The sequence below is a fragment of the Macaca thibetana genome, chromosome 15 (assembly GCF_024542745.1).
Source record: "Macaca thibetana thibetana isolate TM-01 chromosome 15, ASM2454274v1, whole genome shotgun sequence".
NCBI classification, from domain to species: Eukaryota; Metazoa; Chordata; class Mammalia; order Primates; family Cercopithecidae; genus Macaca; species Macaca thibetana.
The window spans coordinates 32,965,035-32,990,128 of NC_065592.1; the positions used below are offsets into that span (position 1 = coordinate 32,965,035).

Here is a 25,094-nt window from a genome sequence, read left to right on the forward strand (position 1 = left end):
TGCCATCCGATCAATCTCCTGTTCTCAGGCCCATTTTACAGAAAAGGTGACTGAGCTCCAGGTAACAGAGCAGGAGGTGTGAACCATGAGTGGGGCCTTCTTACTCATTCAAGCTTCTGCTTTAGCTTAGTGCCTTCCACTATGACATCTTCCCCCAGTAACCACTAGTGACCCCCCAATAGCACTTACTTGTGCCTGAAAGCAGAAACAAAGGAGCAATACTGGCAGCTGTACTTGTCCTCGCGGGTAAACATGGCCAGGGCCAGGTGGCTCCTCTCATGAGAACGCAGCCCCTGCATGGACATCAGGACTCTGTCACATTGACTGCAATGGTATCCCCCCGGCCGGGTTTCATCCTCCAACATTCCATCAAGCAAGCAGTGTTCACCATCCACCCGGCCCACCAGGGCGCCACTGGCGTCTTTGGCTGCTTCCAATCCATCCAGGAACAAGTGGGCAGGGTCATCCGCCTCCTGCTAAGAGAACCACACACACACACATGCCCCACCAACAAAATAAATATCCATCATCATTGCCCCCAGCTTTCTTTTTCTCCCTTCATTCTCCCAAACTCAACAGCACTTCTTGTCAAAGCTTCCTCCCCTGCCTCTCCAGCTACCTTTAGAGGGAGAGCAAGCCCAACTGTCATTCCTCACGCAGTGGAGGTGATTTTAGAACAACATACCCGGACACAGGTTGCTACTGCTTGCGAAATGTGAACAAGGGCTTCTCCCGCTCTGAAGACACTTCACTCACTTCTTCCCCTTCTTAAAAGAAAATTCCAACTGCAATCCCATCTAAGATGACATAAAATTGGGCTAGGGTTGTGGCTCACAGAAAAGAGAGGAAGAAAGGAAGAGAATGGAAAGCAAAGTAGTATGGTCATTGAGGAGCCTTGGGCCATTATCTGGAAAGGAAGCAAAGCAAAAGATCCTGCTGTCTGCCCCCTACCCTGTAGATGGTGACTTCACTCTATGACTGGAGACTGCTGCATAATCCATTCAAAAAATTAAGAAGCAGCCTAGTTTTAAGTCACCTGTTTTTCGAGATAGTTCCTTGGGTTACTGATTACACGGGAAAAGCCCTTCTGTCTCTCTCATGTGATCCCAGGAAACGAGCCTGGGACACACCGCAGTGGTGTGTGAAAGCAGCTGACTGCTGATATCCCTGGGTTGCCACTGTTCTGCCAAAAGACAGAAAGCTTCAGTCTTCAATGAAGAAAAGTAGAGACTTTATCTTCATGTTAAATTGGCAAAATAGGATGTAAGCTCAAGAAGGGCAGATGACAAAAATATATTTGCACGTACCCATAGAGAAAGGGCAGAACGCTGAAATGACTTCTGTTTTAATAAATAATAGGGCTGAACAATATTCTGGAAGATGGGGATGGTGGCTTAGTTACTGACGTGGTGGCTGCTATTAGGATTATGATGTTCAAAACAGGTGGCCTAATAAAAGTTAGAGGGAAAAGGGAAGACATTTGTCAGCATCATATGGGAGAGGGGATGGAGGAGACAAACCAAGGCTTTCAGGGTCAGTTGTGACTTGAATGCTTTTAGTTTTAATGTCTTTTGCAGTCCCCAGAGGATCCAGGATAAGAAGACAAAGAGATTCTCCTAGGCTTTCTGCATCCTCAGCCAGATGAGAACAGTAAGAAGTCAGGAAGAAAGAGGAGCAGAAGACGATGGGAACAGAACCCACTTGATTCCTCTCAAGAGCTCGGGCAACTTGGAAGAACGAAGAGCTAATGGCACTAAACGCAGAAGAGAAGGACGACCTGAAGCCTCCTAGACCGAGAATCCTGGACCTTCTGTTGCCACCAAACTATCCACGTGGAAGGAAACCAGATCGAAACTCGACCTTTCCCTGAACAGAAAGATGAGGAAGGTCCAACCTGCAAAGAAATCAAAACAAGCCAAACCAATCCAAGTATAATTCAGGAATGCCCACATTCTGAGATGCTCTTTCCTGAGCTGCTTTAGGCAATGGGGTTAGTAAGTAACTCGAATCGCTCACACACAAGAATGCTCATCCAGACCTTCCAGTTCTCACCTTCACGGCAGCTGACACAGCTGGGACATTGCCATACTGGACGTGCTTTCGGAGGTGATTGCAGATGGCTCGGAGCGTTGGGTGCACTTCCACACAGAATTTACATTTGTAGCCCACCACTTTCCTCTCCTTGATCTTTGGCACCTCTTCTAAGTGACCAAAAGGCTGGTAAAATACAGTGGTAGCCATCAGTACTCCGAGCCCTCCCTCAATTGTCGGAATTTATTCTTGCAGTTTATTAACATATTTTATTTTAAAGCCGATTATCAGGTTAAAACCAAGGGAGATATAGGCGAGTATTTTTATATAACAAATTTGTCAGCATCATGGCACGCTGCCTACTATGCAAAGTCTTTGGAACCCAAATATGTTACGGCTTGTGAGTAGAGAAGATTTCTGTGCAGAAGCTCATTGTCACTGCCACTAAGTTATCTGGTTTTCAAACCAGTTTCAACTAGGCAGGTGAAACGTTGCATAGTTGCGCCATTAATGAACTTCTTGATAAAATAAAATCTACTCCTGGAGACGTTAGGTTCGTGTAGCAAACACTGAAGACCAAGACATGGCTGAGAAGTGCTAATGGTACCAAGAGACAGCCCACACTGCCTTAGGAAAGAGCGAGCGTTGTTGTAAAACTAGGCTTCAGATAAAGCTACTTGGCAGAAAGACATACATAGAAACCACCCCAAACCTCCCCTGGGGAGCCATGGGAGGAGTCAAAGGGAAGGAGGGAGGGGAACGGGACCAAGGAGAGGGATGAGCACAGAATGGGAGATAATCAAGCTCGAAATGTTTAATTGACTTATTGAGCTCTCTGGCAAGCTAAGTCACTAGGAAGCCTGCAGCAGTTTGGCTGGCAACGAAGAAGTGCATGTGGGCACCAGTGATGAGAGGCCTCCTGGGGGAAGGGAAATCAAAACATATCCTTACCCTCTCTTGTTTGAAATCTGCAAAAGCACCATCTGCATATTTCTGCTTGCTCAAAAGCTGTTTCCTCCTCTCCTGACGTTTGGCACGCTTCTGGAATTCCTCATTGTGAATGTTCAAGTGTGAGGTCAGCTCGGCTGTGCTTTGCAGTTTGCTATCACAGTGCTTACACTGGTAGGTGGAGTTCTGTAAGCGGGGGCCGCTGCCCAGAATGATGAAGTCCCTCTTTAGGTCCCGACTGTGGTGGTCAGTATAATGCATGCACAGCAGCTCTGCAGTGCTAAAGGACAGCTTGAAGCATTTGATGCAGCGGAACGGGAGCCACTCGATTTCCTGAGCTTCACCCTCCACCTCGGCTTTCTCAAAGCTGCTTCTCTCCTCTTCTTCCATCAGCGTGGGCTTCTCATGCTCATCTGCATAGACGGCCGTGAAGTAGCCCCCCAACTTGCTGGCGTGCTGCTTCTTTGGGAACACCCCTGGGTGGCGTTTCATGTAATGCGACACAATGCCCTTCTTGCTGAACGACTGGAAAGAGCACAAGGAGCACTTTTTCTTCTCCACTGCCCGCCGGAGTTCCTCGCTCAGCTGAGGGGAGTCGTCCTTGGGCGGGGATGGGATGATCACTTTGTTGGGCTTGTCACTGATGGTCCTAGAGGCTGCCAGGCAGTGAGTGTAATACGCATCAATGTCGTGGCGCTTCTGGTAGTGGGCTGCCAGACCTTTGCGGATGGGGTTGGTGTAGGCACACAGGGCACACTTGAAGAGGTTGTTCTTGCCTTCCGGCTGGGCTCGGACATTATTGTGCTTGATGCGGTAGTGCCTGGCGATCCCCTTCCTCGTGGAGCAGAAGTACTTGCAGAGCTGGCACCGGAACACAGTGTGGGAGACCAGGTGGGAGGTAGAGAAGTGAGAAGTGGACACGGGCTCCTCTCCCACCTCCTCCTCAGTGATAGAGACTTGGGAGGGGCTCACTTCAGTGGTCATCTCAGGCTCAAGGGGGACTGGCAGCTTCGGGGGTGACTGGGAAAAGACATCAAATTCAGGCTGATTGTGATACTTCTCGTAGTGGATTTTCAGTTTCTCCAAAGTGCCATGCGTGTACGGACACAGTTTGCACCGGTAGGCGCCATACCCTTGCTTGAAGATCCTGCTTGTCTCCTCCACGTCGTTCTGGGATATGTCAGCAGACTGCTCTACGTCGTGCACAAAGTCCTCAGCGGTCACCTTGATGGACGGATGTCGCTTCTGGTAGTGGGTCAGGACGCCGTGGATGCGGGTGTTGATGTATGGGCAATGCCTACATTTGTAGACGGCACCTGGGTTGATGTCAATGTCCTGGGCAAAGTCAGCAGCCTTCACTTTCATGCCAGGGTGCTTCTTCCCATAATGGGTGAGAAGACCGTGCAAGTTGTTATACTCAGATTGGCATACCGTGCACTGGTATGGGGTGGAGGATATGGCGGGGTTGGCTGAAGCTAGCTGCAGGCTTTTCTCAGGCGACAGTCTTGCATCCTCTGGACATTCAGCTTCCTGCTCTGGGAGAGGGGTGGGTATACTGTTTTCACAATTCACAGGGCCTGCCAACTCTTCGGATGAAAGAATGGGCTTCTCCACAGCATCTTTCTCCTTGATGATGTCCAACAGCACTGACTCATCACCATTCATGGCCCAGGGGTGGAACGCTTGGTAGTGATTAGTGATGTCCCAGATGGAGACAGCTTCAAAAACACAGTCCCTGCATCTGTAGGTTTTGGCTTCGGCTGGCATTGTGAGAGAGGGAGGGGATGGGTCTGGCCCAGCCCACAGTTTAGTAGCCATGTAGGTGTAATCAACATAGTGTTCTGGATGCCTCCGTTGGTAATGCAGGAGCAAACCATTGGGCTCCGTATGGGAGTAAATGCACCACTCGCAGTGGTAGCCAGCTTCTATCAAGCCATCTAGAAATGCCCATCGCATGATGGACGTGACTGTGGCTTTCAGGGCGGGGTGGTCTTTCTTGATATGCTTCCTCAGTGCATAGAAGTAGGGGGAGGTATATGAGCACTGCCTACATTTGAGTGCTCGGAGTTTCGTTTTGTCCCGCTCTAGATTAGAGGCAGAGACAAGCACGCAGCTGGCAGGCTTCTTCTGATTTCGGTCGCAGAGGCTTCGAATGGTGGCTGTATGCTGCCGGATCACATCTGCGTTGGCCTTGAAGTCCCGGTGCTTCTTCTGATAATGAATGAGTACCCCTTTGACCGTCCGGTTCCCATAATCACAGTGCTGGCAAAAGAACATCTCATTCTCCACAGGAGGGCCATCTCTCTCAGAACTGCTTCGGTTCAGCTGTTGCATGGGGGCGGGTGGCCGGGGGGAGCCTTGGGGCCCTTCGACCCCTCTCATCATTGCAGCTGTGGGAGGAGCCTGTCTGATATATTTGGCAGTAACCTTTATTTCTGGGTGTCTTTTCTGGTAGTGGACAAGCACTCCCACAACTGACCGATTGCTGTAGGAACAGTGTTTGCAGTAGTAAAGCTCAGTACTGAGGTCTGGTGGCGGGGGTTGTGGGGGGGGTGGGGAACCCATGTTGGACATTTTGGGAGACATTGGAGCACCCACCTCAAATGATAATTGAGAAAGGGCAGAGCCCCTGTCCACAGACACCATTCGCATAGTTTTCTGGATCCTAAAGTAGGAAGCCTTTTCTTCGGGGTGTTTCTTCTGATAATGAACCAAGACAGAATGCATGTTGGGGCTTGCAAACGAACAAACATCACAATCATAAACAACAACAGTGTTGACCAAAGGGTCCTTCTGATTTTCACATTCAGGAGTAAAGGTCTTGGAAGGAGTATTTTTGTTGAACGTAGCTGGCAAACCACCACCACGAGCCACAGGCGTGGAAGTCGCCATGTTCTTGGGAGCTGAATTCAGAATCTCCCTCAGGGTCTGGGATTCTGTATTCAGCCCTTCCTGCTGCTCCACGACATAGCTTGAAAATATCATCGCGTTGTTGATCTTCACCGTGGGATGCATTCTTTGGTAATGTGGCATTAGGCTTCTAACATTCGGGCTCGTGTATGAACAAAACCGACACCGGTAGATCAGGTCCGAGTGATCAAAGTTGAGTACATTCATGGCTTCAGGGTGGTGTTCACCATAATGCTGCTGGAGATCTTCGAAGTTGGTGTAATCAATGTAGCATTCCAGGCACCTGTACACTGCACTGTGATCGTTGGGGTCCAAGATGTACCTAAAGCTGAATTTAATGTACGGGTGCATTCGTTGGTAGTGGGTGCTAACACTCCGGGCAGATTTGTTGTTAAAGTCACAGTGTTTACAATAGTAAAGCCTTCCAGAGTCACCAAAGTCTGTGTTTTCATTATTGTGCTCGGTCCCATAGATGGGAGTTTGGGTATTCAGCAGAGCAGTATTGGAAACTTGGTGATCTTTCAAGTTTGTTGAGGAGCCGTAATAATCCTCTTCATCTTCAGAAAGGGTGAGCTCAATCTCAGCCCCATTGGTGGCATTGTAATCGTGGGTGATGTTTCTGAAGTTGGGCTCCTTCTGGGGCTCACTGGTATCTCTTGCCCATATCTGTTGGGCAGAAAAGGAAGTGGGAACCTCTATGATGGGTTCTGTCGGCTCTTCCTCCCTGTCCAACTCAACCTCTATCTCGACTTCGTTGTCTTCCTCTTCCTCTTCATCATCCTCAACATTGATCACTGCATCTTCCTGCTGTTTAGTTTGGTTAATTTTGCTCTGAAGGTTGCTTGCTATCTCATCAATCCTGGTTCTCTTCTTCACGGGTGACAAATCTAGAGGAAAGTCATTGGCGAGCTTCCTAGAGGCCTTAGCTACAAAATTGTTCTTGGAGGACAACCCAAGAATTGAGGTCTGACTTTTCTTCACAGTGTTGCTGGAAGAGGGGTGGCTGTCTGTCTCATTTTCCAATGGTAGGCTTGAGGGTTGCCCCTCGAATTTTGGCAAGTTGTCACAGAATGAATGTTTATGCTGCTGATGGACTCTTAGCCCTTTCAGAGTTGTGGTGGAGTAATTACACATGGTGCATTTGTATGGGTGCAGAGGTGCGGCTTGTGTGGGTGGCTGTGGCTGCTGCGTTGGTGGTGGCTGTGTTTGTGGCTGGGATGGCACCTGATGTGGTGGCTGCAGCTGTGGTGGCTGTGGCTGCTGCAGTGGCTGTGGTTGTGATGGTGGTGGTGGTGGTGGCGGTGGTGGTGGTTGCGGTGGCTGTTGCTGCTGCAAGGGATCCAACATGACTCCTGACTTTCTACCATTGATGCTTGAGCTCTCATAAGACACCATGCCTTCATTCAGTGAGGATGAAATGCTTTCACTCTGGGAATTCACAGCATCCCAATCTGATGTTGTACCCGTGTGACACTGTTTGTGAGCCCCAAGTTTCAACGAGCTCTTGCAAGTAAACGGACATTCGTCACATTTGTAGACAGCTGTCTTTCCAGATAAGTGGATATTTTCTATGTGACGAGAGATGCTACGTCGATGCATGGTGAGAAAAGGACAAAAGGGGCACTGGAACCTATTCATGAATCTTCTAAATGGAATCCCCTTGGTCTCCAATAATTTGTTGCCATCTGAGCCCATCAGCTGCTCTGCAGACAGGCCTGATGTCTGGTGATCCATAACACTTAAACCATTCTCACTGTCTATTTCATTTAACTCTTCATCAGAACTAGAGTCATTTAGCATGCTATTAGTTTCCAGGTCAGCAGAAGAATTGGTCATGTCAGTCATTCCATAACGGGATCTCTCTGCCAAGTTAACTAGACCAGAATTGTGAGGTGACTTCGGCTTCATCTGAGGGTAAGACATGGGCGAAAACTTGGAAGCTGAAGAAGAATTGGGTCTCATGATGGAGTTGCCCATGGAGCCCCTGAAGTTGGAGACGGTAGTATTGGATATCTCCCGGCTTGCAGCATTCATGGTCAGATAGGTGGAGTTGGAAGTGGGGCTGGGGGCACTCTTGTTCGGCACATCAGGTAGATTCGTTCCTTCTTGTTGCTGTCTGAGACTGGAAAGGATCTTGACCATACTGCGGTGTTTCTTCATCATGTGGTCACACCAGCGTTCTCGACGGGGGGTCTGGTAGCTGCACCACTCACAACAAAAGTTGCCTCGAGATTTGGTCAAAGGCTTGACCATAGACTCTAAGATGCTGCGCTCCACAACCTCTGCTGGCAGTTCCTTGCAGGGGTCCTGCAGGGATACGGGCGGAACCACAGGGTCTGGCATTGGAGCAGGAGCAGGCGGGGGAGCGGTGGTCTCCTTCAAATTGTTTTTGTGATACATCTTCTGATGCTTAATTATTCTTGCCCTTCTTGGTGACTTATATGTGCAAAACTGGCAAGAGAAGACCTTTCCAAATCCCTCGTGCATCATGATATTATAATTTAAGGATCCCGGGACAGGGGGTCCTGATGAACTCCCTTCAGCTTGAGCTCCATGGACCTTTCTAGTGTGTTCTATGAGGAGGTTTTTTGACCTGAAGTAGCGTACGCAGAACTTGCATTGAAAAAACTTGTTTGTTGGTTTGGGATTAGCGGCAATATGATGACCATAATATCCTGGACTGTGGCCATAGTAACCTCCGGTCCCCAATGCAGTTGCATTTTGACCTAAAGAAAAAGCATAAGGAAAGTGACAAAGCAAAAGACAATTAAGATATCTAATCATGCAAATCAGTATCATTCCAATTATTCTTCATTACTAAACATCACATGCAAAAGGCCTGAAGTGTCAAGATGAGGCCTTGAAGAGTATTCACAAAGCATCAATGAAGATACCCGTACTGCACCTTCTCATGGATAAAGATGCAGGGTAAAGCTTTAGGTATTCTCCTCATCTCCATAAATGAGCCACACAGCTATAAAAATACAAGTTTCATAAATTGTACTACTTTTTCTAGAACTTTCCAAGCTACTACCTTGTTCTCCAAATTAAAAGGTAGGATATATGAGGAAGCTTTTGAAAGGATAACCACCTAAGATACTCAAGAAGAGATACATGATGCCCAAACCACAAAAATGGCTAGCAAAGCACAAGAAATTCTGCAAAAGCCACATATATTAAGAACCATGGCTATAGGCTAAAAGGAAACAAGAGCAATTAAAATACATCGGCTGTGCCAAGTTTAGTATAGATTTACCTGATAAATCTTCTGCAATGGCAAATTCATCCTTTATAGAAGAAAACTCCACCTCTGTCTGATTACTGGCATTCATGGACCCGCATCGTGGCTCATTCACATTGTCCTCAGCAACATCAGTTGGCTGCAGAAATGCCGTGTGGACATCCTGAATGTGTGCCTTGAGATCTTCATAAGATGGGGCTCTGAAATCACAGCCATCACACTGAAGCACCTCCATGATCTGGGTCTACCCTCTCACATTAGGAACCTGTGGCAGAAGTCAGAACAAAACATCTTAAGGAATGCACTAATCGCATACCTCGAGCTGATGGGGCTATATATCCATTAATGGGAAAAAATTCCAGTATCAGTAGATTTCTTATTGGACTTTGCCAATTGGAACATTGGCTAAAGAGAGGCAATCAGACATAATGGAGATGATGTCCTTGACCTCATAATTTCAAAGAAGGAAAAACACCAGATAAACATTTTCTAGCATGATATGTCTTCCAATGCCATTTGTCAAGGAAACGTTTAGTACTTCAAAAGTTTTAGAAGTTTCTGAGCTTTTCCACTGAATCCAAATTTCTTGGTAACTTAATGTTGGCTTTGGCTCTGCCTTGGACTCATTTTCTTTTTAAATTGGAGCCATCTCAAAAGAAGAGGATGTCCACACAGAAGAAAGGGAAAATTTCAACCTTCATTAGCTGTTTGTTTAGTTATTATTACCTTGGTGTTTTATCACCAAATAGTGAAATAGTATTTAAATCTTCAGAGTTGAGGTAGGGCATTTTTATTGTAGCTTTTCTTATTTTAATAACTTTGCTAATATTGGGGTACAACTCTCTTTCCTCCCTTCTCCAAATAGTTTAGTTGTGGGGTTTTTTTTTTCCACGAGCTAAATGACTATTTGCTCTTTTACTACCTACCAATTATAACCTAACAGCTTCTTCAATCTAATTAGGTCATAAAATATTTCTCATGAGGTTTTCAAACAACCAACTTTGGATGACAATCCAGTTTCTGTTTAAAGTTGCACCTTGGCACCTCAATTTGCATGAAGACAACAGAAACTTGCATTTTTGAAGAAGGGCTTCTAAGTCATGACTTTATCTTTTTCCACTTCTTTCCTTTACAAACATGAAGTGCATACCTGGATGCAAAAAGCTGTGAACCTGCCATGGAATAAATCAAAACTTGCCCAGCTACTTTCATTCTGCTATTTACTGTGTGACTGAAATATACAGAAAGCTACACACTAACTCAATGGAGAGTCCCACCATCAAGAAGTCAAAAATATATTACAAAGGTGAAGTCCTTCCTATCTTAATGTATATTCTAAGTTGAGATACCCTGTTATTGTCTTAATGAGTAAGTTACTTCATTAAGATCATCACAAACTCTACTGAGTCACTGTAATCTAGAACCAGATGTCCAAGAACTAACGCTGTAGCCAATGTATTTTATGATGTAATACTCTATACTTTTACTGTAAAAGATAAATTATTTCTGCAGGAAGAAGAAGGTCCAGTAATAATATATTAATGTAGTGAAAGGAGCCATCACACAAGGATTTTCTATCAAAGAATGAATGCTCCTCCTGATCGCATGCTAAAATAACTTCTGGTGAGTCCAGTTCTGGACAGACTGAGCTTGCAGAGTGAGCCACAGATATTTACCTCCTCTTCTTTCACCCAGCAATTTATCCTTTTTCAATAAACATTGAACTGTGCACCAGACTCTTTTCAGCTAAGTCTCAATATTCCAGATACACAAGCTTTTATGTCTAAGCAACAACCCAAATTGTGTGGAAGAGGTTGCTATCAGCTCTGGATCAAATTACAGCAGTCACTGAGGCCCCACCCCACTTCTCCTTTCGCACAGTCCATTAGACCTGAAAACAAATTTTTCCATGGTGCAGACAACTCCTGCATTTAGAACACTTCACAGAAAAAAGCAGATCATCCAGTGTGCACTCCCCATCCCCCAAGCTTAGTCCTTTCATCTCAGCCAAACAAGCCACAGCTCTGCTGAATGTGTTTATCACACTTTCAAGAGATATGAGCTCCTGCGTCACTGAAGCTCTAAGACTCACTAAGCTGCCCTAGTCCTCTGAGCTTTAGGGGCAGCCATTTTAGCTCAGAGCTTCTCCTCCGTGCACAACATGGCTTCTCCTGGATTCTGCTAGGCTAACAATCAGAAATGAATGCTAGAAGAGCAGGCTGGGCTCCTCCTATGCTCTTCTCTTCCCAACAAAGAATTAACTGTTTTCATTTCTCTTCGAAAAACAGCACCTTTCTCCTCCTCAAATGTCATTCACCAAGATCTCCAAAGGTTCTTTTATTCCATGATTGATATGCTGGTTTGTTAGTCCCAGCAGAGCCCTGGTCAGAGGAGGATGACCCTGGGCCAGATCCTGTTCTACACCAGGATTTAGGGGTGCAGCAGGGGGACCTCCAGAATGCCTTGACTTCTTGGAAGTCGTCCTTCCACACACAGAAGACATACCATCCGACTCTGCTTGCCAGATTCCAAAGTCTAATGACCTTTGTTAATCACCAGCCAGTCTGTCTGCATCAGCAGACCCTGCCAACAGACACACCCTTCAACACAAAGGCTGTAGCTATTCCTTTTAAAGGAGGTTCTCTGAAAGCTCCATTGTGTAGCAGAGAGGAAAACAAAATCTCTTCCCTTCAAAACTTCAAGCCTTTAGAAATAATGCAACAAAAGGCTTTCTGCTGTGTGTCTTTTGGAAAGTTTGAGCCTGATTTGCACAACATCAACAAAAGTTACGGCTCTGCAGAAGGAAAGCAGGGCACCTTCGGCATTAAGTCATTCACCTAGAGATGAAATTCATCTCTCTGTGTAGTTCTCTAATATCTTGGTGTCTTCTGAAGCTATTATCAAGGATGCTAACTGCACTGAACACAAACATAAACTAAGTCTCCTTGTTCTGCTACAAAGGAGATTAAAGGGTTATGAGATCAGAAAAAGAGCCACTGATTTGGAAAAAGAAGAGATGATGAAAGTGATTTCCTAATGGGTTCTAGCTTTCATGTTGTTGCAGCCTCTGCCTCAAAAATAGCTCAGAGCCTTAGAAGAGGTTAATCTCCAGGCCACTGAGAGAAGCAGCATCAGGTAGAGCCGAATGGCCTTCAATTTCAGGTCTGCACCAAGTACTGAAAGGAGGATATAGCCTACTTTGAAAGCCATCTTGCCTTTGTGTACACATTTCTCCTGAAGACGCTGACAGAAGAAGAAAACAGAAGTTGCTGGCATGGCCCAATCAAAGAGAGAGAAACTTGATATGTTTATGAGATGGTACATGGGCACATGTGCAAAAAGTGACAGCAAGTGGAGGAGAAGGGAGTAGGGAAGGACAGAGACAAAAACACAATGGACATGAGGATGACCCATTCATGTTTTTGCAGCAGATGGTAATCCTCTAAGAAACCACAACCGAGAAAAAAAAAAAAGGCGAGAAATAAGCTCTGCATATCTATTTCATCAATCCCGAAGAGCAACAACCCTAAGAGGCTAACCTAGTCACTGATCTGCTATAAAATTATGATTTTAAGTTAAAAGCTTTGATCTCATATCTACTTACTTCATTTAATACTACTATGATGATGAAATGAGCAATATCTTTTGTCACCAAAATCAGCAAAATCAAAAGTAAAAGAGGAAGTTTCTGAACTAACTAAAAAGAGTCTATTTCAAAAGGTCTTGAGATGAATCTGCAAATCGAACAAGCACCCTGTCTTCTACCCCAGATATATGTCCAGGTCCTTCAAGGTCAAATAGGCCTCAGATGCCTAGACTTTAAACACCACCCATCACGATCCCTGCAAGGTGAACACAGATTCATTCTACAGTAACTGGCACCTAATGTGACTGGTGCTCCTAACATGAAACCCCTTAGACTATCCTAATTAGTCACTGCCTTTAGTAGTACTTACTCGTTGCTGATTTGTTCAGTTTGCATTTATAGTTTGAGGATTTCAAAATGTGGGGTTTTGACGGGGAAACCCAAAATCCAATTGTCTATGTTCGACAAATTCTTGAAGATATAAAGAACATCCAGAGATGATGTCAAAGATTTGAAACATATATACAGAAATGAGAAAAAGTAAATTATGGACAAAGCCTGCTCATTTTCAATCTTAAGAACACCAATTTTAGTTTATACCACCTGCCCACCTACTTTCTGTGCTCAGAATTCCAGGGATCCATTATGCCTCAGTTTTCCCTCTTGTGAAGGAGGAAGGAGACAAACCACAGCTTCATCATCCATCCTTCCAACTCACTGCTCAGACGTAACTGGAGCGGGCAGGTGTTGACATTGTGTAGCATTCTTCAGGCCCGCCACCATCACTTGGTCCAGGTCAGCTTGGCAAACACTGCTCTTTAGTTTGAGGGCCCAGGAGCATAAATGTGGTCCTCAAGTCAAAATCCCAGCTGTCTTCAGGAAGTGATCAAATTAAAAGGCATAGGCCTTGCCTGGATCTAACCTGTTCTCTGACTGAAGGACTGCAGCCCAGAAATAAAGCTGTGAAGCACCACAGCCATGTGATTCAGTAGCAACTAATTATAACCTTCAAAGCCTTTGAGAAATAGAACCAGAAACACCATAAGGTGCTTTTCCTCTGTCCACTCCAGAAACCTAGTTTCATTTATAAGACACTAAACTTCCCAGTTCTCCTCAATCATAATTCTAATAAAAGGCTCTCATTAGCACCTGTTGTTTGAACTTTTCTTAGTTTTCTTTCTTATGAATGGAAAAACCAATTATCCAAGGACAGGTAATAGAATACATAAATTCTGGAACAGTTCAGCTAGAAAAACAGAAAAATCAAGAAACTAAAGATCATTCTAAAAACTGTATTTGCAGATCAGAAACTGTTGATATGCTGAGGTCAAAGAGTTGTGATGTGTATTGGGAAGTTAGTATTTTTAATTGCAAGCCCTAGGACCTTAAGATGAAAAATGATTTCTTTTTATAAAAAGGTACTAGTAAACTTGTAAATGTTGGGTTGCTATTCTTAGCAACAAGGGGAGTTCTGTATCACTACTAATCATTTACACTTGTTAAGGCTGAAGTGGAAGTTCTAATAATTTAATAATCATTTAAAGCATCTTTCCAAAGAGTAATGAGCTGAAAAGTTGAGGTGAAATCTCTTTCAGGAACAGTAGTTATGGAATCAAAACTACAAATGCAAATACAGAATGTCCAAATATATATATATACGCACACACACATAATTATATATATAATTAATTATATACATATGTATGTAATTAATTTTCTTGATTTAATTTTAACTCATATATGGGCATATGCCCTTCAAATTTAACAAGAGTGGGGCAGAATCAGTTCTTTTCTGAATAAATACAAATGACATAGGTACTATCTCCATGTTAGAGTGTAAAAAAATAAACCAGCAGGCCAGGCGCAGTGGCTCACACCTGTAATCCCAGCACTTTGGGAGGCCGAGGCGGGTAGATCACGAGGTCAGGAGTTCAAGACCAGTCTGGCCAAGATGGTGAAACCCTGTCTCTACTAAAAATAAAAAAAAAAATTAGCCGGGTGTGGTGGCGGGCGTCTGTAATCCCAGCTACTTGGGAGGCTGAGGCAGAGAATTGCTTGAACCCGGGAGACAAAGGTTGCAGTGAGCCAAGATCGTGCCACTGCACTCCAGCCTGGGTGGCACAGTGAGACTCTGTCTCAAAAAAATAAAATAAAATAAAATAAATAATAAACCAGCAAAATAAACCAACAAGCAACTTCCAACAACAAGCTACCTCCAACAATCCCATAGCATTTGATACTATTATAGATTCTGGCTCACCATGTGGTCTTCAAATGTCCTATCAAATGTTTATACTGTTTGCTACATGATCTAAGCAGTTCTGTGTACTCTTGGCAATTCACCACACTAATGAAAGGTTTAACATATCAGGGAGGATAAATAATTAAGGAATTCAGAAGGGAGACACAGCTGTTCTTCAAAACCAAATTTTCAGAAGAGAAAGGATTAATTTGCAATCACATATGTAACCCCTAATATGAGACTGAATTTAAATAGTAGCAGGGAAATACCATGAGACCAAGTCCTGCCAATGCATGTGGCCTCTGTTGTATACAGTTGGCCTGGTCCATCTGTGGGACCTTGTACATAAGCACAAAGTCTGAAGCAGGCAATTTGCAGATTAATAACCCAGTCACCTACTGGCCAAGGATGCTAGCCTTCAGGTTACTTTTTATTTTAGGTTCACTCTCCTGCACAAAGTTTTCAAGTACTACAGAGTATGCTGGAGTACTATTTCTTAATAGATACCTTTGGGATCATCATTAAAATGAAATGAGCATCTAGGGATGTAACCCAAGTGGCTAAAAATGTTGGATATGTAAATAAGAAGTGATTCTGACTGAGTGACTTGTTATGAAAGCAGGTAGTGAGTGTCTCATACAGAAAGAGATACTACATACCTTCTGGAGAATTCATGCATTCCTTTGCAATGATATAAGGCTAATTGAGGCCAACAGGCCAATAGGCAGTCTGCCAGCTCTCCTGTCGTAGAAAAGGAAGCGTGTGATTTGAATAAGGAGATAAAAGGAGAGAAGGGACAAGAAAAGAAAGGGAGGAAGCAGGCTGATATCTCAGTAGCTTTAGACTTCATTGTCTGTAAAGGGGAACTTGCAGTTTACTGGATAATTCTAATTCTGAGAAGCGTCTTGACAATTTTCTTGAGATGTGGTTTAGAAACAAAACAAAACAAAATGAAGATGCCTCCCCCTCACTGAAATTCTCAAAATGCAACCATGATAAATGAGATTCCAGCTCATCATGTCCTTTCAAATGATGGGAACCCGTTCTTGGTGTCCTAAGAATGAGTAAGTGAGAAATAATAAGTATTGAGGAATTCTCTGAAATGTCATGGGTTCACCAGGAAGTTCCTTGGAAACTGCAGCTGTTCTTGCCCTTGTACTTAGAACAAGAGATAACTGATTTCTTCCCTCCAGAGCTAAACCTCGCCCAAACAGCAGAGACAGAAAATCACGGTGTTGCTTTATCGACTCTTCAGAATGCTGGCTGGGTTTCTACCAACACTTTTCACACAAGAACTCTCATTATAAAAATTGTAAAATTAAAGGGAAGTTGCAGATATGCTGCTGGGTCTTCATTACAGAACTGATTAAGACGCAGAGTAAGCAGAAGCTGCAGTAAAAGTCATCTTCCACATCATGAAAGACCAAGATGTGAATTGAGAACCTTCCCTGGGGGCTGGTCAGCCTGACTGACCTTGGGCCTTGGGTGTGTCTTCATGGCCCCAAGTGTTCCTGGCTCACAAGATTCAGCTAAACATACCAAGTCTCAATTCTACAGATTCAGTGAATGAATCCAGGAACCATTTTTAACAACTTACCTTGTTTTCTATTACTATGCAAAGAAAAACAATGATATATGGCCATTGACTTGTGGCGGGTGTGAGGAAGTTTTGCTGAAATAACATCTTTTATCTGGGGAAAATCTCAATCTAATCTCCCCGAGACTTGCTCACTTTTCTGTGCTCATCATTTGCTAAAAAAATTCAGACAATTCACTTCCTTTAGATGAGAATGATTCTGAGCCTGCCTCCATCCGTGGCAGCCCCTGATGTAATAACACTTCCAGTCTATTTTCTTATAGCAGACAAAACTGATTACCTAAGCCTGGCACTTGAATCTGTCTGACTGTGTGTCTTTCTCCAAACCATGGTTTCTAATATAGCTACCCTGTGAGGATAAAGTCCTAAACTGCCTACTTTCTGAAAAGGCAAACAGTGCCTGAGGCCTATGTAGACCATACATGCTTTCAAGTCCTCCTACTCAAGGGGACTGTGATTTTTTTTTTTTACCTCCTCTTGACTTCTACCTGTAGCAGAAGCCAATAGAAGGCTGTCCTTCTCCCTTATCAAAATAACCAACTGGCTCATTCAGATCCATTAGTTTTCCTACCCTCGCTTCAACAAATTAATGCAACCTTATAGCAGGAAAAACATCCTATGTGTTTCTATATGGGACTGGAATATACCCCCAAATTAGAAATTTTCTAAAAATGAAAGCTAAGAAATTTCTTTTCTCTTGCAATCCGCAATATACTTTTAGTAAGTAAGTTTATTCCTAAAACTTCCTACATCCCAAGAACCAAGCGGAAAGCTTAGACATTTGTCCACCAACACAACAGTAGACTTTATTACCAGGTGAAAACACTACAGTGCTCAGTTAAGGAGCCAAGCCTCACATTCCATAAATCCTTAATGATAAATCCCACTTTTGCCCAACAAAGTTAGGTTTTTCAGCATATCCACTGTTGAGCTATTTAAAAAACAAAAGACAAACAAACAAAAAAAGGCATACAGAAATGCCTATCCAGTCAATTAAGGAATTTGTTCTCAGGTCACTAAAACCAAAAAGTGACAGTAGGTATGATGTCTCTGCCTGCCATCTTCACCTTGAGAACAAGTCTTTTGAGGCCCTTACTTTGATCATTTTGCTAAATGAAGAGATTAGATCATGATGTTCAACCTTTTTGTACAAAGGACCTGTTTTACAAGATTTTCCTCTCATATTTTGTAAGATTTTTTTTCCTGATTAAATTCATTCCCTTACATTTTATTATTCAGAGACATATAAATGCCAACCTTCATGTGACTGCCTTCTTACAAATTAAATTAAATTAAATCCAGGGGCTTTCCTTGACAACTCTATCTAAAGTTAGCCACCATTCCCAACCCCTACAAAATCTATAAAATTGAAACCCCTACTCACAACACCAACCCACACACACAGTTTCTCTCAACTGCAATACACTACTTTATTTCCTTCACTATTGGCATGACCCTTGTTTGTCTGTGGTCTTTTCTTCCTACCAGAACACAAGTACTCTAAGAAGGAGTCTAGATCTGTCTGGCTCACATTGGGATCTTCAGCCCCGGGAACACTCAGTGTACTCAACAGGTACTCAGAAATATGTGTTGAATGAAGGAAGGAACAAACGAATGAACTAGAGCTTCTGAGTGATAGGATTCCAACCAATCGAAAAAGATTGATCATGAGTGTTAGATTACTCTACTAACCCTGTGTTGTCATAAAGCAGTAGTCCCAACCAGGGGTAATTTTATTCCCCACTCGCCCCAACTTGGGGCCGCTTGGCAGTATCTGCAGGCAGTTTTAGTTATCGTACCCAGCATCTGTGGGTAAAGGCTGGGGATGCAGCTAAGCATTCTACAACGCACAGGACAGCCCCCACAACAAATAATTATCTGGCCCCAAATGTCAATAGTGCTGAGACTGAAAACTAAATGATCTCCAGGTATTTTCATTCTCTGCATATAACCCACCTGTCTTTAGAGGCCCTTATGGGGTCTTGGCTGGGGAGTCTCTGGATCCTTAGAGGGTCAACAAGTTCTCTCCCAAGTCCAAGATTTTATAATTCTATGGTTTTAAATGATCTTAGCAGCCCTCATACTATATGATATCATGAGTTTTCAGTTTTATTTTTCTAATTTGGGTATCTTACCAAAAATTTTTTCAGAAAAAAAAAAAAAAAAACAAGGTGAAGGTATGTGATTGGTCTGTCTTTCCTACTGATACAGCCCTTGCACCCAACTAGGACAGTTGATAATCCTGTGGGTTTGTGAGTAAGGGGCAAATGTCATTAAAAATGATCAAGTCAGCTGGGCACAGTGGCCTTTGCCTGTAATCCTAGCACTTTGGAAGGCTGAGGCGGGCAGATCACTCGAGGTAGGCAGTTCCAGACCAGCCTAGCCAACATGGTGAAACCACTTCTCTACTAAAAACACACACAAAAAAAATTAGCTGGGCTTGATGGCAGGCGCCTGTAATCCCAGCTACTCGGGAGGCTGAGGCAGGAAAATTGTTTGAGCCTGGGAGACAGAGGTTGCAGTGAGACAAGATCATGCCACTGCACTCCAGCCTGGGTCACAGTGCGAGATTCTGTCTCAAAAAACAAAACAAACAAACAAAAAAAGTTAAGTCTTTAGCATGTGGCCTCTGACTAAAATTTCTGTGAAAAACAATGCGTATGTTCTCCTCTCCAATGTGTAAAATCATCTTCTTTCAAAGTGACAGGGCCCCAGGCTACTATAAGTCACTCTTCAGAGGGTAAGTAATGCTTTTTTTTTTGTATTCTTATATCCCCAGGGCCCGGCATAGGTCTGGCTTTGATGAGATTTGTGCTATGAGTACTAACTGTATGCATGCCTGCTTTCCAGGAGAAAATTAACTAGTGGTACCAAACCGAGCTAAATGTTCAAGAACCTAAGGAATTCCAGAGAGCATTCATGAACAGCAAAACAAAACAAAACCTAATGCTTATGAAGCTAATGAAGCTACATCGCAGTGGTTAGCCGACTACTGGGAAACTAGCAATTCTAAGTCTCCACTAGCAATTCTAAGTCTCCACTAGCAATTCTAAGTCTCCACTAGCAATTCTAAGTCTCCACTTATCCATAAGTTTTAAATAAATGACCATCCTCCTTTTCCTCATCATCCATGGAGAAGCTGCCTCTGGCTGCATTGTTCTACCTATGTGTTTATAACACTGCTAAGCTACCCTGAACTGATGTGACACCTGGAGTCATCACCTGACTACACTTGAGACCATCTGGTTGCCTTCCCTCCACAAAGCCTTTTTTATTCTTGTTTGCAAAGAATCCTGGAAAGCCTGAGGAACAATTCTGTCCTATAGCTCAAAACTGCATAAACATTTTCAGTGGAGGGAGTATAACAAAATTAGGTAGAAACAGAATTTTTTCTTCTTAGCCTCCCTGAAAGACACTGAAACAATATTATTTGTGCCTTCCTTAAGTCAAAGAGAAGACTCTACTCTAAAAGTTAACCATCAATAGGTTCATCGTGTCCAGTGGAGAGGAGATCTTAAAGACCAGATTTCAGAATAAACACAAGTATGTCCTCTACCCTGAATTCACACCCAGGAGAGTAACTGAAAAGGTACAAAATCCATTTTTTGCAGTTTGACTACTCAAAGCACTTCTTAGGCATGCAAGCAGTGTGTTTATACTTTGGAAACACATTTGGAAGACTGAAAGTTGCTGACAAAGGTATACACAGAAGAACAAGAGCTCTAACACTGAATTATCTTTAGAATCCAACCTCATGGAGTCAGAACAAGGTTATGTAGTAGCTTTATGCCTGCCAAATCTACCCCACGAGAAACACTGTCTTGTTTCTTATGGAAAATGTGCACTGCCAACAAAGTCACTGAAGAGGCTAGCTGAACGAGCCTTAGGAGGATATGGACATAGCAGGGTCGGTTCATGTAAAATGGAAAGGAGAAGAGCAGTCAGCCTTACAAATGTCTGTCAAAACAAGCCAGCGTCTTTGGTGGCACACCTAGGGAGTGACTCAGACTAATGATACCAGAATATTGTTGATACTGGATTTCACTTCAAATTATATACTGCATTCTGAAACCAACTGCAACTTGGAATATTTTTCTCTCTTTACTAATATGTTAATTTATCTTTATCCTTTATTTCTTTATTTATCTAACTTTATTCCTAGAGGGTATCTATATCCATTTGTTGGATATTTAAAAAATTTAAATGTATCAGAAAGTCTAGGAATCATCTTTAACTTTTAAAATATCTTCCCTAAGGGTCTCTTAGAAGAGTCTGTTACCATTCTGAAGAGAATAGCTTAGAAATCAGGAAGATGTTGAGATCTCTATGTTTGTTCATGGTTTTCCTCCATGTAGAACACTTCTACCTGCTTTTGGAAGGTCTAAGTAATCCCCACCTTTTAAGACAGTGGTTCTCAAAGTCTAATCCCTGGACCAGCAGCACCAGCATCACCAAAGAACTTGTTAGAAATGCAAATTATTGAGTTCCACCCAAGACCTGAATCAGAAACTCTGGTGTTGAGGTCCAGTAATCTTTTTTACATATTCTCAGGGTGAATCTGAGGTCCAAGCAAGTTTTAAGACCAAGCTCAAGTTTTCCTTCCTGTATGAAACAGTCCCTGAGACCACCAGCTAGAACAGTGAGCATTCCCTGCTCCACTGCATTGGAGCCCCACTTTAAAATGCTGCCAACTGGCTGAATGCAATAATAATTATGCAGTCCTTGAAGAGCACAGGAGACAACTACTGTTTGCAAATATTTAACTTCTTGTTTGGGAATTAATGAGAAAATACTAAGTTGCAGACCCAGCATCAGAAGCTAACATGAGTACACTCATAAAAGACAATTACTCGTCTTGAAAGAATGAAGACTGTGGCTACTGCAAGTGCTGATACTGATACCTATCTCCCCTAAAAGCTTCAGAAAGGTTCATGACATGGTGTCCTTGGTATTTCTAAAGCAGGACATGGATCCACAAAGGAAAGAACCAGGGTATTTTACCTGGAAAATACTAAGAGTTAGGGTAAATCCTCAGGATCCTAGACTCTTCTATGACAGGAAGCTTTCATGATAAATAAAATCTTATTAGAAAATACCTCCAGGCTTAGAGTGGTCATTTGATTGTTGCCCTAAAGCTATACTGCAGGGCTAACCTCTCAGTTAAGAACCAACATCTGAAGACACCGATGTGTCTGGAAATCCCTCAAAAGAAGGATATATGCTTTAGGCTAACCAAATAAATTTCCAGAAAAAAATGATGGCTAATTGTCTCACACTGCTAACAAAGGCTTGGCTAGGGAAAATAAAAGACAAAACATAGACAGTTTGGCCACACCAAACCAATAAACTTACAGGACCCTTGAATCAAAAGCAAGACTTAAAACTTAGAATCATGAAGTTCAGAGAGAAAAATTCAATGGTGTCCTTCCCAGGAACCTAGCCAGAACCCTTCTAAACTGCTGAAGGACTACCGAAGCAAGTCAAGCCATCAAGACACAAACTCAGGTTCTAAAAGCAGAATTAAGCAGGGCTTGAGGAGGGGATTTAAAGAGATGTTTCTCTCGTTTTTTGAGGGCCAAGAAAAAGTTCTGCTAGTTTTGCCCCGAAGACAAATGAGTTATTTAAAAAAAAAAAAAAAAAACTAAGACAAGGGGTGGAGGATGACAGAAAAATATGGCATGGAAAACACCCATGGAAAAAATCTATTTTGAAGGAACAGGACACAGAAGAAAATTATATACAACAATTAACAGATTCTATGAAAGAAGAGATCAAAGACAAGATGACAAGACATCAGCACAAGATGAAAGAGAGGCTGGCAGTTGAAGAAAGAAAATGATGACAAAAATAATATCATTGCAGAAGTAATAAATATATTAAAGTTATAAGAGGTAAAATCCACAAATCAAAAACAAAGTTGATGACATGGAAAACAGTCTTCAAAAAACTGCACAAAATGCAGAGGAAAAAGACAAGTAGATGAAAGCAAGTGGAGATGATGACAGATAAGGTTTGAAAACAGATCGAACATACAGATAAAAGGTTTTGTAGAAGTAGACAGCAAAACAAAACAAAACAAAACTAAATATGCTTCAATCTGTGGTAGAAAATACTTAGTTGAAATAAAAGAGTATCTGATATTCCAAGAAAAAGTAAGACTGAATTAGTAAAATTGAAGCATCTTGGTGAGGTTACAGAATTTCAAGGCTAAACACTGAATCCTATATATATCAAGACCTTTAACAATTACTCAATTATAACAGAAAAAGTCTCCGACTTTTTCACGGTAACATTTGATGACAGAAAAAAAGTGAAGCTGTGTCTGCAGAGGCTCAAGAAAGAGAGAACAATACCCAAGTATTCAATTTCCAATTAAGTTCGCAACCAGTTTTTTTAATATATAAAAATAATAAAAAATGATTTTCTAATCAGCATAGTCAGAGAATGCAGCACGTAAGTAGCTTTTCTTCAAAATACAACCAACAGAAGGTTCAAAATCAAGATCTCAAGAACAGGAAATTTAGAGGTAAGCAGAGGCTGTGAGCACCGAATCCACTCACATTTAAAACTACAATTGAATAATTGATAATACTTACAAAATAAAATTATAATTCCTTAAATGTAGTAGTTATAATAACAATAAATCACCCCATAATAACTATAAAAGTATGTAGAATTGGAAAAAAAAAAACTTAACCATAATAAAATACATAGATGGAAGTGTAAAAGCTTTAGAGGATAAATATAAACGGGCAGAGGTGGCTCACGCCTGTAATCCCAGCACTTTGGGAGGCAGAGGCAAGTGGATCATTTGAGGTCAGGAGTTCAAGACCAGTCTGGCATACATGGTGAAACCTGTCTCTACTAAAAATACAAAAATTAGCCGGGTGGTAGGGGCACGTGCCTGTAATCCCAGCTGCTTGGGAGGCTGAGACAGGAGAATTGCTTGAGCCTGGGAGGCAGAGGTTGCAGTGAGCCGAGATCATGTCACTGCACTTTTGTCTGGGTGATAGAGTGAGACCCTGTCTCAAAAAAATATATAAAAATAAATAAAAATAAAAATAAATATGTATATACAGGCAAATATTCTCAACTTTCACAGCAGGACAAAAATAAATACACATACTGTTTCATTTGTGAAGTTAACAAATTTCCAAAAAAAGGTGTAAGAACATTAATTTAGTAATAAAAATAAAAACAGACTATATAGCTTTGAATTACTAGAGGAAAGAACTCAAAAGAAAATGCAGATTATATAATAAAATGAAGAGGACAAAGGAAATTGCACAGAAATGTAAAAGAGAATGCATAAAATTAATTAGAATTAGGTATATGTGATATACCAATAAATGTGAACTGGATAATTCTTCCTCTGGAAAACATCCCCAGAGTAAATTAAAAAACAATCTCTAACTGGATTTTGTCTATAAGAGACACATATATAGTAAAATGATACAAAAAGTTTGAAAATCTAGTATCATTAAACATACACCAAGCAAAAGAAAGAAGAAATCATGATTAATATTATTCATGGTTAAATTCAAGATACAAAAGCTTTTAACACGATAAAGATGAATACTTAATAATGTAAAAGTACAATCCACAATGAAGATTTATTATGAATATTTATGTTCTCTAGCAGCACCAAATAGATAAAGAAATAAAGATGGCAACAGATACAAGAAATAGGCACAAGCACTTAACAGATTAACTGGAGAAAGACCACCAAGGATATAATTCATACAATTCATAAAATTGAGTTAAGAGGTACATTTCATATTCTGTATCTTGAAATAGAAAACATATTTTCATTTCAAGTATCTGTGAGACATCTACAAAAGTTTTCAAGTGCCCATGGAGGTTTATAGAAGTATTTCATGCCAGAATTAAGAGATAATAAATTACAAATTTAAAAAAAAGTACATATTTTCTACTTACAGTGAAATAAAGGTATGTTAAAAAAAAAAAAACAAAGAAGAAAAAAGAGAAGAAAAATCCCAAACATTTGAGAAAATTTTTTAACATTCTCCTAAGCAATTTCTGGGGTAACCAGAAATAAAAACTCACCAGTAGAATATGACTTTTAAAATGCTACATATTTAAATGTGGAATCTGGTAAAAGCAATACTTAGAGGAAACGTCATAGCTTTATGAACATTAGAAATCAAGAAATAACAATACTAAATGAATCAAACATCTAACTCAAGTCCAGGGGGAAATGGAAAGACAGAAGAAGAAAAGTGGGAGAAAAGATTTGATTACAATAAAAATAAACTCAGGAATCAATATATTAAATAATAAGGTAATTTACTCAGTAACTTTTATTTGTTTTAAATATGCTATATAAAATTAAATTAAAACAATTAGCTAGCCTAATTAACAACAAAAAGGGAGGAGGGCAAAACATAAATATAGAAAATAAGTATAAGTAGAAGACAATATCCAAAAATGTAAAGGAAAATGTATTATAATTTTAAAATTACCATGTAAAACTCATGGCAATATGTGTAAAACTAATGTAATGTGTCTAGAAACACAT

At 41.8% G+C, this 25,094-nt stretch overlaps 1 protein-coding gene across 8 annotated transcripts in view; it reads right to left on the reverse strand.

Moving 5' to 3' along the window:
* Positions 1-25,094, reverse strand: part of ZNF462 (zinc finger protein 462) — a 155,488-nt gene that overhangs the window by 82,316 nt on the left and 48,078 nt on the right. For 4 of the 8 annotated variants that reach the window (XM_050761832.1, XM_050761829.1, XM_050761830.1 and 1 more), the window contains exons 2-5: positions 9,146-9,395; positions 2,983-8,615; positions 2,053-2,217; positions 190-476 (exon numbers count right to left, since the gene is read on the reverse strand). In XM_050761832.1, the coding sequence (XP_050617789.1) occupies positions 190-476; positions 2,053-2,217; positions 2,983-8,615; positions 9,146-9,365 (6,305 nt within the window). In that variant the 5' untranslated portion in view covers positions 9,366-9,395. Of the gene's footprint in view, positions 1-189; positions 477-2,052; positions 2,218-2,982; positions 8,616-9,145; positions 9,396-13,331; positions 14,397-25,094 lie in introns of those variants that run through there. The other 4 variants (XM_050761831.1, XM_050761837.1, XM_050761835.1 and 1 more) reach the window with 4 other exon arrangements.